This window comes from Anolis sagrei, chromosome 3, assembly GCF_037176765.1.
Source record: "Anolis sagrei isolate rAnoSag1 chromosome 3, rAnoSag1.mat, whole genome shotgun sequence".
Lineage (NCBI taxonomy): Eukaryota > Metazoa > Chordata > Lepidosauria > Squamata > Dactyloidae > Anolis > Anolis sagrei.
The window spans coordinates 90191925-90204488 of NC_090023.1; the positions used below are offsets into that span (position 1 = coordinate 90191925).

Sequence of the window (12564 nt, forward strand, 5' to 3'; positions counted from 1 at the left end):
TTGAGTGGAGTCAAATGGCAGTGCTTCTACAGCAGGCCTGGGCAAACTTCGGCCCTCCAGGTGTTTTGGACTTCAATTCCTAACAGCCTACCAGCTGGTAGGAATTGTGGGAATTGAAGTCCAAAACACCTGGAGGGCTGAAGTTTGCCCAGGCCTGTTCTACAGCGTAGAATAATGCAGCCAAGCGAATAGGTATGGCTTTGATGCTGCTGCCCTCCCTTATGGTGAAGATCTGGAGAATGAATTTATATAAAAAACCTACAACAGCCCAGTGATTCCGGCCATGAAAGCCTTCGACAATACAATGTAATGTTCATTTGTGGGATTAACATAACTCGAAAACCACTGGACGAATTGACACCATATTTGGACACAGTACACCTAACAACCCGATGACTGACCATCACTAAAAAAAAATACGATTTTGTCATTTGGGAGTTGTAGTTACTGGGATTTATAGTTCACCTACAATCAAAGAGCACTCTGAATCCCACGAACGATAGAATTGGAGCAAACTGCCCACACAGAACCCCCATGACCAATAGAAAATACTTAAGGCCACCCAGTCCCAGTCCCTTCACCAGGGGAAGAAAACATAATCAAATACTGTTTACCCACAAGCATAAAGACATTACATATATTAGAAACCAACACTTTCTCATTACTTTATTTTCCAGATCACTAGACTAGGCCACAGCAACGCGTGGCAGGGGACAGCTAATATATATATATATATATATATATATATCACACGCATACATATATTTATATGACAGATATAGTATCAAAGATTTGAAAGGGACTCCTAAAGAAGGGCAATGGTATGTTGCATGCTCCAGAGTAGGCAAACCAGACAATCTCCACATCAACACTGACAAAGAAACAGGAAGAAATACTGTTTACCCAACAAGCATAAAGAAATGACATATATTAGAAATCAACACTTTCTCGTTACTTTATTTTCCAGATGACTAGACTGGGCCACAGCAACGCGTGACAGGGGGCGGCTAGTGCATTAATATGTATTTAAAGAAACAGGTGCACGCCCAATAGCACTCCATCCGCTCGCAGTCCTGGGTGAAGGCGAGCGCCTCGGGCTCCCCCTGGCGGCGAGTGGGGGAACCTCCCGAGGCCAGAGAGCGGCTCTGTGGGCTCCTTCCAGGACTGACCCAGGATCGCAGAGGCGGAAAATCCCCGGCCTTCGCCGCTTCTGCGTGCCTGGAGGGAGCGGGGTCTTCTCCACTAGGTCTCTCCTGACACACAAGCAGAGAGAGATCTCAAAGCACACAGCACATACTAAGATGTAAGAAACAGAAGTCAGATTCAAAAAGGCTTGCTGTAGAAAAGCATCCATTCTACTCAACCAATCGGAATGAGAGTAGAAACAGAGCGAGGAGAACAAAATAGATACCATACATTCCAACTGTCATTCAGGAGACATGGCGGAAGGGAAATCCTCTGACTATCTAAGATAACTAAACTGTTCCTCATTGAGGTCTGGAGACTTGGACAGTGTGGGGTTGAATCTCAACACAAAGCAGATCATCTGGATTCGGAAACTAGATTCTATGGCAGTGTGGATCCAGCCTAAGATACCTTTTTGGGTATGTCAGTCATAATAATAGGTTTTAATGCTTTTTGTTCAACATATCTTCTTTGTTTTGGTTTCACTGACTTCATTCCAGACATGAATAGGATTCCTTTTGTGTTTGTATATATTTTCAGTAAATAGATTTGGAGATTAAAGTAGTGAGCGACCATCTTTGGGTGCATCTACACTGTAGAATCAAAACAGTTTAACTGCCACATACAATGCTATGGAATCCTGAGAGCTGTAGTTTCACAAGATCTTTGGCCATCTCTTCCAAACAGTGCTGGTGCCTCAGCAAAGTACTAATACAGGCAGTTCCCAAATTACGAACAAGATAGGTTCTGTAGGTTTGTTCTTAAGTTGAATATGTATGTAATTCAGAACACGTCCTTCTTAAAGTGTAACTCCAGCCAAAGAAATGTTTTTAAGCTTTGGATAGCATTAGAAAGGGTAAACAACCCTGTGGATTTTGTTTTTGCCGCCTGTGCCTTTGTTCAAATTTTACCTCACTTTCTGTCCCTGCAATAATTGGATTTTGAAAAAATGGCTTGTTGTGGAAGCAAGGATTAGTGATAAAGCTTCAGTGGAGACACCTTTTCCCTATGATAACTCTTGAATTTTTCTTCTTATGGGTAGTATTCTCTCACTTCCTGTTGTCTCACCCTTGTTCTTATCTAGGAGTTGTTTGTAAGTCAGATGTTTGTAACTTGGGGACTGCCTCTACCAGGATTCTATCACATTGAACCATGGCAGTTAAAGTAGTGTCAAGCTGCATTAATTCTACAGTGTAGACACACCCTTTGACAAAACAGGGGATTGTCTTATATCAAGTCTAGTTCCATGTATTGGAAGTGGCTTCCGAAGATATCAAACAGGACGTTGCTAGTTCTTTCGAAAGACACCAGGGATGGGACCTGAAATATTTTGTATGGAAAGCTAAGCCCCTTCAGCTGGCCCAAATAACTTCTAGGAGGGGAGAGCAGAACCAGTGAGGTTTTGTCATGTAAAGAGTGTCTGTTCCATGGGCAGCCAGCCACACTTACTTTTGGGACAGTGTTTCTCAACCTTCCTAATGCCGCAACCCCTTAATACAGTACTTCATGTTGTAGTGACCCCCAACCATAAAATTATTTTCGTTGCTACTTCATAATTGTAATTTTGCTACTGTTATGAATCATAATGTAAATATCCAATATGCAGCATGTATTTTCATTCACTGGACCAGATTTGGCACAATATCCAATACACCCAAACTTGGTTTTGGGGAAGGGGTTGATTTTGTCATTTGGGAGTTGTTGTTGCTGGGATTTATAGTTAACCTACAATCAAAGAGCATTCTGAACTCCACTAACAATGGAATTGAACTAAACTTGGCACACAGGACTCCCATGACCAACAGAAAATACTAGAAGGACTTGGTGGGCATTCACCTTGAGTTTTGGAGTTGTAGTTCACCTACATCCAGAGAGCACTGTGGACACAAACAATGATGGATCTGGACCAAACCCCCAGGTTGAGAAATGCTGTTTTAGGATATACCATTCTGTTTCTGGTTTTTCTCAATAGTTTTTCATTGGTTGCGATTATTGCCAATCTCCATTGAAGTGTTTTCAACAATTTTCTTGGGTTTTGTAGATGTATTTAATTTCTGTCTTGCCCTTTTTCTAGGGCTGGGTTGTAAAACAGCTTCCAACTTGATTTGAAATATGGTTCCAGCAAGATCACATATTCAAGTTTAATTATACTGTTAAAATACAGATTCATTTGTGCCGTTAAAACACACATGAAGGACAGTTTAATAATCCACACTAATAACATATAAAGATTTGTAAAGTTAGCAGTCCAGCACAGCCTGACCGTAACAGGCAGTCAGTTGATGCTGAAGTGTTGAATACAAGGTCTCTGCTTGCTGATGCAAACAAAATGGAGGAGGCTAGTAAGGAAATGGTAGCTGAAGAGGCCCCCCTCTCTCTTGTTCTTATTTCTGATGGTAGCAGGACTAAGTGATTGTCTTATATGGGAGAATACAATATTTGGGGTAGCCTGTATCCATATAGGGTTTTTGGGTCTTAGGAGGCATCTACACTGTAGAATTAATGCATTTTGACACCACATTGACTGCCATAACCTAATGCTATGGAATAATTGGATTTTAACTACCACTCTCATGACTGCATAGTACAGTTAAACTAGTGTCGAGCTGTGTTAATTCTACAGTGTGGATGCACTTTTAGATAGCACTTTGAATTGTAACTAGAAAGAGTCTGTTTCCTTAGGAAATTGCCTTATGCAATTTTCCATCTCAATTTTCTTTTCCATCTTGCCATACCTCCCATTTTGGCTATATAGTCCCCCTTTACACTGCCATATAATCCAGATTATTAAAGCAAAAATCCACATCTGCGTTGAACTGGATTATCTGATTCTACACTGTCTAGATAAACAGATAATCTGGATTTTATATGGCAGTGTAGAAGGGCCCTTAGTCAGGTTCTTACACAGCAACAGATGAAATCCAGCTTCAAGTATAATGGATATTGTTCTTAGGAGCTGCTGTTCTTGTCTTTTGCTTCATCTATGTTGTCTTCCTCTCCGCTTAAAAATATTGACTATTCCAGTATCACTATCTCTTAATAAAATCATAGAATAATAATAGTGTGGAAGACACCACATGGGCCATCTAGTCCAACCCCCTGCCATGCAGGAAAAGCATAACCAAAGTGTCCTTTCTTTTTTTAGGAAACTTCCTAAACTCATGTTTAATCATATCATCTTTCCACTTTCAGAATTCCACCTCAAGGTATACGGCACATCTTTAATCAGCCCATGAAGTACATCCTAGTAACTGGTGGTGTCATCTCAGGCATCGGTAAAGGAATTATTGCAAGCAGCATAGGTACAATCTTGAAGTCATGTGGTTTACGAGTTACTGCAATCAAAATAGATCCATACATCAACATCGATGCTGGAACCTTTTCACCTTACGAGCATGGTATGAGTAATCTCGTTTACATACAATTATGGCTGAATCCCTTTTCTTTATGATTTTTTTTACAAGCTGTAGTTTGAAGTCACTGACATTATATAGCTTAAATACTTTATTTACTCAAGAGATATCCATAGAATATAGAAGAGCCCTGCTTTTTTTTCTCAACCTTGGCATGCTATGGACTGTTCTGGAGAAAGGGAAATATACTCAATGTTCTCATCTAGTTCCATGCGTATCCTAACAAGTCAAGTTGCCCAACTTCCAATTCTTAGGTCCCATCTACACAGACCATATGAGTCAGTGTAGTAGTGAATAGACCGTGGTGGCCACCCAACACACGGGGTCTATTTGCTGTAACACATTTGAAAAAGTTACAGGATACATTAGAGCTTCTCTGAAGCTCCAGAGGTCATACACATTTTGGGCCAGTATGGTATACAGTTGTGCCACTTCCTATTTGAGAACTGATTGCACGGTTTATACCACCATCCCGCTTTCTCTGGATTTAGCCCAGGAACACAGAATGAATCCTAATTTGCATTGTTCTGTGAATATTTACTATGATTATGTGTTTAAGCTATGTTATAGGAGCCACAGTGGCGCAATGGGTTAAACCCTTGTGCCAGCTGAACTGCTGACCTGAAGACTTGAAAGTCGGGCGTTTGAATCCGCAAGATAGGGTGAACTCCTGTCTGTCAGCCCCAGCTTCCCATGTGGGGACATGAGAGAAGCCTCCCACAGGATGGTAACACATCCAGGTGTCCCTTGGGCAACATCTCTGTAGACAGCCAATTCTCTCACACCAGAAGCGACTTGCAGTATGTTCTCAAGTAGCTTCTGACACACACACACAAAGCTATGTTGTAACCTGCCTCGAACCACATCATCATCATCATTATCATAATTATTATCATCATCATCATCATCATCATTATCATCTTATTATTTCTGGGCTTTGCAGTGCCACTGGACATGAAAATAGGATTGGTTGCAGGTCAGCTCCAGTAAAGTAATTACAACAGCTGAAGCGATGAGATTAGAGAATAATAATAAAACACTATTTATATACAGCTCTATCTCCCCATGGGGACTCAGGTTTCCACAAGCAAACATAAAACATACAAAGTAGCCATTAAAAATATAAACATAACTTATAAGGGAGGAGTGAAAGGTCCATGTGGTCTCTTCTGACTCTATTATTCTATTAGTGATCCCTCCTTCCCCACCTCCCCTCTCTCACATCACATAGCTTTTTTGCTCTGGCCATCGTCATTACACCAAGCAGTGACCCGTGACATTTTTGCGCCCACAGGATACTGTATAGCCCATAATGACAAAAAGCAAGATAATTTTAAAGACTATTTGCATCTTCCCATTATTAAACTTATATATTGTTTTAATGCCTAGTTGGCACAGGCATTGGATTTTTGGTGATTACAACAAATGGCTTTGAGTCAATAGGTCTGGAAACTAAGGATTCTGCTTAAAATATGGATTTATACTATTTTAAATTGTTTATGTATTTTAGATTTAGATTGTTTAAGATGGCCATTTAAAAATGTTGTAAATTAAATTGCTGCAACATTATCTAGAGTGGGAAATAAATATTTTAGTACATACAGGTCTGTCCTCTTGATGCACTTTCTCTCGTCCCTTAGTGAAGATCAACCCCATTGTTTCGCCCCTTCTGAGTTCTCCACTCAGACACACACTACTCCATTTGCTTATCTCACCCAGGGTTTTATCAATCTTATCCTGTGCATTTGGCCCACTCACTGTGCTTTTATTCCTCCACCATTTTATTTTTATTGTACGTTTTGCTATTTTTGTATTTTACTTTGATGTTATTGTTTGTTGTATTTTACTTTGCTCTATTGTAGTTCTGGGCTTGGCCTCATGTTAGCTGCCTCGAGTCCCCTTTGGGGTGATGGTGGCAGGGTATAAATACATTATTATTATTATTATTATTATTATTATTATTATTATTATTACATAATAATACATAAATATTAATAACATTGCTTAAGGTATCATTTCAACTGTCATAGAAACAATAAAACTCTTTAAAAGATGATAAAAACACCTGTCGTGACCCACAGAACACAGAATGTCTTAAACAGCAGTTGAGGTGCAAAGTAATAGTATTTTAATGCAAAACAAACTTAATGAGGCACTTAAAAATCAGTGCAAACAGTCTATGATCAAGCTCCTTTGATGAACTTCTCTCACTTTTCCAGCCTAGTAAAGCTGTTAGCATAAGGTTTCAGTAATGGCATGTCCCCACTGGAACAGAAATCTGGTCTTGGAAGGGCAAAATGGTTGAATAGGGGCAGAGAAGGGAAGAAGAGGATCTGGGTCCACTGAATTCAAAGACCTTTCAACCCTTGATCATTCCGATATGAAATAAATTTTTAACACACTTCAGAGCATACCCAGTCCAGTTCTCCCACATTACCTCTTTCTGTATAATTGTATAACAAACAGGAAGGATGTCTTTAGTGAACTGTATTTTTATTAATGTTTCATGTAATTCAATCTTAAGATATTCATTGAAGATCAGGGATTTCTTTTCAATGATTACTTCACTATATTCATCATTGCTGTTAGGAGCACCTGGTGGCACAAAGGGTTAAACCCTTGTGCCAGCAGGACTGCTGACCAAAAGGTGAGCTCCCATTTGTCAGTGTCAGCTCCAGCTTCTCATGCAGGGACATGTGAGAAACCACCCACAGGATGGTAAAACATCTGGGTGTCCCCTGGGCAATGTCCTTGCAGATGCCAATTCTCTCTCACCAGAAGTGACTAGCAGTTTCTCAAGTTGCTCATGACACACACACAAAAATGCTGTTGGTCATTGCATCATCTGGTGGTTTGTTGTATTGGGAAAATGGGAAATCAAACATAATCTGACATATATTCTATCTAGTTTTTAAGAAAGTTGATTGCTGTGAACATAGGGAAATACTGTGATCCCATAAGAGAAAAAAGTACTCCTTTAATAAACTTCTCTTAATTTTCCGGCCCAGTAAATCTGTTAGTGTAAGGTGTCTGCTGAGACTTGTCCCAATTGGACTTCATGATGGATGAGGATTTCTGAGAAGTGAGATATTGGGAGGTACACTTTCAAACAGTTCTAATGAGGAGGAATAATAGGAGGTGTCTATACAAATCAGAATGGACATACACAAAAATTGAAAAAAAGGACATATACAAGAAATGGAAAAAGGGAGAAAAAAAGGAATTCAAACAAATAGCTAGTTTATGTAGGGGAAAAGTTAGAAAAGCCAATGCACAGAATGAAGTCAGTTTGCTAGACAGGCTGAAAACAATATGGACCAAAACAATTACTACCCAGTCAACCTGATATTGATACCAGGAAAAAAATATTTATTATTTATTTATTTATTTACGACATTTATATGCCGCCCTTCTCACCCCGAAGGGGACTCAGAGCGGCTTACAAGTCATAAGTACATACAACATACAACATACTACATAATACATAATTAGCATAGTACTATTACATCATTCATAACACTAGTACTACATAATATTACATTATTGCTAGGGGAGGGGCGCTGATGTCACAGGGGACAAGATGGCAATGTCCTCCTGGCTCCCCTTCTTTATTCTGGCCCCAGAGTGGCCGTTGGTGTTGGGGGAGGGGCGCTGATGTCACAGGGGACAAGATGGCAATGTCCTTCTGGCTCCCCTTTTTTATTCTGCCCCCAGAGTGGCCGTTGGTGTTGGGGGATTTCTGAGAAGTGAGATATTGGGAGGTACACTTTCAAACAGATTCTGGAGCAGATCATTAAACAGACAACCTGTAAATACCGAGAAAAGAATGCCGTGCTCACTAAAAGTCAACATGGGATTCTCAAAAACAAGTCATGCCAGACAAAATCTTATCTCTCTCTCTTTTTTATTTATAGAGGTACAATCTTGGTAGATGAAGGGAATGCTATGGATGTAGCATATCTCAATTTTAGTAAGGCCTTTGACAAGGTCATGGTATTCTCACAAAGAAGTTAGTAAAATGTAGATAAGAGGATGCTACTGTTAGGTGGACTGGGAATTAATTTACCAGCTGAATAAACTTATTTATTTATTTATCTGTGGTATTTGTATACCACCCTTCTCAACCTCGAAGGAAACTCAGGGCAGTTCAGTAGCACACAGTAATGAATGCTATTAATTTTCAGGTGAAGTGTTTGTTCTAAATGATGGAGGAGAAGTTGACTTGGACCTGGGAAACTATGAAAGGTTCTTGGACATCAACCTTTATAAGGATAATAACATCACCACTGGAAAAATCTACCAGCATGTCATCAATAAAGAGAGGCATGGTGATTATTTGGGGAAAACAGTTCAAGGTACTTTTATATTGATGAAATGTACGGTTATTAATTTTTTGTCTCTTGGTACAATCGATTAAACAGATATTGTGATTCAGTTACCCTACTTAGATAATTTCATGCTAGGCAAGGATTTCTCAAAAACTGGTGTTCCGTTTTGAGGCCAGAATTCTCAAATTTCAGCGACTCCAGCCTCGAGTGTCCCTTTTTGGAGGAAAGAATGAAAACAGTGTTTCCCGCCTATGGGTCATTGTTTCTTTGGCAGATGTTTGTTGAAATTTTGTTAGAACCTTGGTCTTTAAAACCGTGGAAATGATTCCTTTTAGAATCATCAAAAGTTGGAGACAACTTGAAAGCACAAGGACAATAGTTTTTTTCCTCAAGTAATTACTTTGCTATGGACATGTATATTTCGTAGGGAATCCAGGTGTAAGAAAATGCACATGGTGAAATGGGATTTGATACTGTTTAACATTACATTTTTTCTGATCTGTATGAATATTTCATTGGATTTATAGTTGTCCCACATATTACTGATGCTGTTCAAGAATGGGTAATGAATCAGGCAAAAGTCCCTGTGGATGGTGATAAGAAAGAACCACAGATATGTGTAATTGAAGTGAGTATGATTTCTCTTCATCAAAATTTGAGTAAGGGCAATTACTATGGTATAATTTGAATGCACAGTGTTTTTTCTTCCTTTGTTCACTATTATCATGATAAAGGTTCCTTAAATGGGCAGTGAAATAATCCTATATGGTTATTGTTCAGTGTCATATACATTTGGTTTATGAATCAGAAGCAGTTGTAATAGCAGTAGCTGGCTGCCACACACTGGACTAAATTATTGTGGGACTTGGTTATATAATGATATGGCTTTCTCTTAAAAATGTCTTAACATGGAAATATATAAAATTGCTGTAAATCCATTTACTTTCACTTTGCTCAGATTGGTTACCTACATATTGCCTTTCAGCTGGGTGGCACAATTGGAGATATTGAAGGAATGCCATTCGTAGAAGCTTTCCGACAATTTCAGTTTAAAGCCAAGCGGGAGAACTTCTGCAATATCCACGTTAGCCTTGTACCACAGGTAAATTTATATGATATCATATTGTATATTATTTTTCACAGTTAGCATTTGTTAAGATACATTTATGCAGGGTATTTTTAAGAACTGTGCATGAAAAACAAATTATGTCAGTTCAGTAATGCGTTGGCTCCCATGTGTTCATTTTCTCACCCTAGCAATGTCAAAACAAACAAAAATTAAGACTTTTATGTTTTAAATAAAGTATTGAGAAGTTAAAGATTAATTTATTTCATGTGGGAGGACTAAAAACCTGGAGATTTGGAGTAGATGACATTGTTTTTAATACAGAATTGACATTAGCGTTTTGTTTTAAATAAACCATTTTTAGAAAGCAAGATATTTTTTTGAAAGTCACATTCTAGACTATCTGGTACACTTAACTCTTTACAGAGAAGATCAACAGGAAAATATGATTTCCTTTTAATGAGCCTGCTTTTCTGCAGATATTCCTGCTAATGCAGTTGTTGAACCTGTTATTGAACAACAAAACCAGATTTTTTGTAGCATTCTTTGACATTTTAAAATGTATTTGTCAGATTTCTAATCTGCCATTCCACACATGGCCCCAGTAATAGCAAACTAAGCACAAAGTCCAGGTTTATCTCAGTTAACAAGTTGAGGTGATCCTGGGCACCACAGTACTTATTTTACCCTAATACCAGAGGAAGAAATGATGTAGAAACAATAGGGATGGGTTCCTATCCCACAAAGTAGAAGGGCAAAATTTTATCCAAAACTAACAATAGGCATGCATGCCGTGGAACAATCAGCTCAGGTAAGTCACACATAAGTGAAGAAAAAAAAATTATAGCTCTTAGGGACCTCTTGAAATGTATCCAGGGGTGATTTTTCTTCACTGGTCTTCACTTTTCTTATGATTTCATGTAAATGGCCAGATGGCTCGATCTATGATTTTTTAGCATTCTGAGAGCAGCTGGTGTGGCAGCCTTATCTATTTTTCCTCTGTTTGGCAATTTATGTGTGTTTAGTATGGGTTGTGGAGGTGGCGACTGTTTATCTTGCCTGGAGTTGGCACGCAATCTGTCTGGAAAAGAATCCCACTCTTTTCAAGCTTAATTTTTATTGCATTCTTTACTGCAGAAACATTGCTGCTGTTTGATACAGAAAGTCTTATGTTTCTTCATTGCTCTGTCAGCATTCTCCCAATGCTGGTGCACCTCAAAAAATCTACCTAGCAAGAGGATGAAAAAGGAAAAAGTACCTGGACAGGCATGAAAAAACATTGTTAAAAGAAGTTTTGCTTTCAGAAGCTTTGTTAATTGAGGTATAAATGGGAGTTGGAAGAGCACATTTGTAGTCCTTATGATCCAGCTCAGTATGTGGAACATTTGGGGTGAAACGATTGCCTCTTTAATGGTGTATATTGTTTAAGACCAAAAGAGGAGTCTGTGGAAGTGAAACCTAATGAGAACCTAAATGAGAAAGATAAGTGATGATGCAGATTACCTCCTTAAGCCTACACAGATTTCTGAAGAGAAGGAGAACTGCCTAATTTATATACATATTAGTTAATATACTGTAGCTTAAGAAAGGCACACATTTTCTCCCTTTTTAAAGTCATTGTCGCATTTATTGAAATGCTATGTGCTTTTCCTGATTTTGTTCCTTTCCTACACAATGTGTTGTACTACACAATACATTTATATGGGTTCTTATATGTTTCATAGTATAGACAGCTTCTCACTGGTCAAATAAGATTTTGTCATGTAGAATATGTGGCATCTGCCAGAAAGTAAGAACAATTTGGCAGTGGAATAGTCTTTGGAGGTCTTTACATGGGCTGGATGACCATCTCCTATAATGCATTAACATCATATTGTTCCATGCAGGGATATTATGGTAGAAAGAGGCTTAAAATGTAAGCAAAATGTGTTTGGATATGCTATGGTTGATCATGTGAAAAAGTCTTAGACTCCAATATTGTGTCACATATTTATTTTTAGCCTAATGCTACTGGAGAACAGAAGACAAAACCAACTCAGAATAGTGTTCGGGCTTTAAGAGGTCTTGGATTGTCTCCTGACTTGGTGAGTTTGATAAAATCTGCAATATTAAGACAGAAAGAAAAGCCAATTGGAAGATATTGCAAGGTGGATATATTTTCAAGTATGTATAAGGTGTAGGAAAAACTGGAGCTCAGGAATTTATTAGAAGATATAATGTACTGTAATTTTTGTAAAATATCTTGTTTAGCAGAAGATATGCTCGGAAAATATTTGTTGAGTTGGAGATGTAGTTCCAACACACGTGCCTCCCAATTTTGCACTCAATTCTTTGATTCCACACCTTAGTGGATAAATACAGCATTGTTGGTCCTACTTGGTGTGACTAGTTTTTTTATTTTCTAGATAATAATAATAATAATAATAATACTTTAGTTATAGACGGCTCTATCTCCCTGAAGGGATTCAGGGCGGTTTCCAACATGTATGGCAAACATTCAATGCCAAAAAAGGACAAGAACAACATTTAGACAAATTACATCAGGACGAATCATATTGAACAATATAAAAGC

General features: G+C 38.5%; 1 protein-coding gene across 5 annotated transcripts in view; it reads left to right on the plus strand.

Moving 5' to 3' along the window:
* The window catches only part of CTPS2 (CTP synthase 2), an 80479-nt gene that overhangs the window by 19728 nt on the left and 48187 nt on the right, over nt 1–12564 (plus strand). For all 5 annotated transcript variants that reach the window (XM_060770023.2, XM_060770024.2, XM_067466792.1 and 2 more), the window contains 5 exons: nt 4378–4583; nt 8783–8953; nt 9454–9554; nt 9912–10028; nt 11993–12076. In XM_060770023.2, the coding sequence (XP_060626006.2) occupies nt 4378–4583; nt 8783–8953; nt 9454–9554; nt 9912–10028; nt 11993–12076 (679 nt within the window). The remainder of the gene's footprint in view (nt 1–4377; nt 4584–8782; nt 8954–9453; nt 9555–9911; nt 10029–11992; nt 12077–12564) is intronic.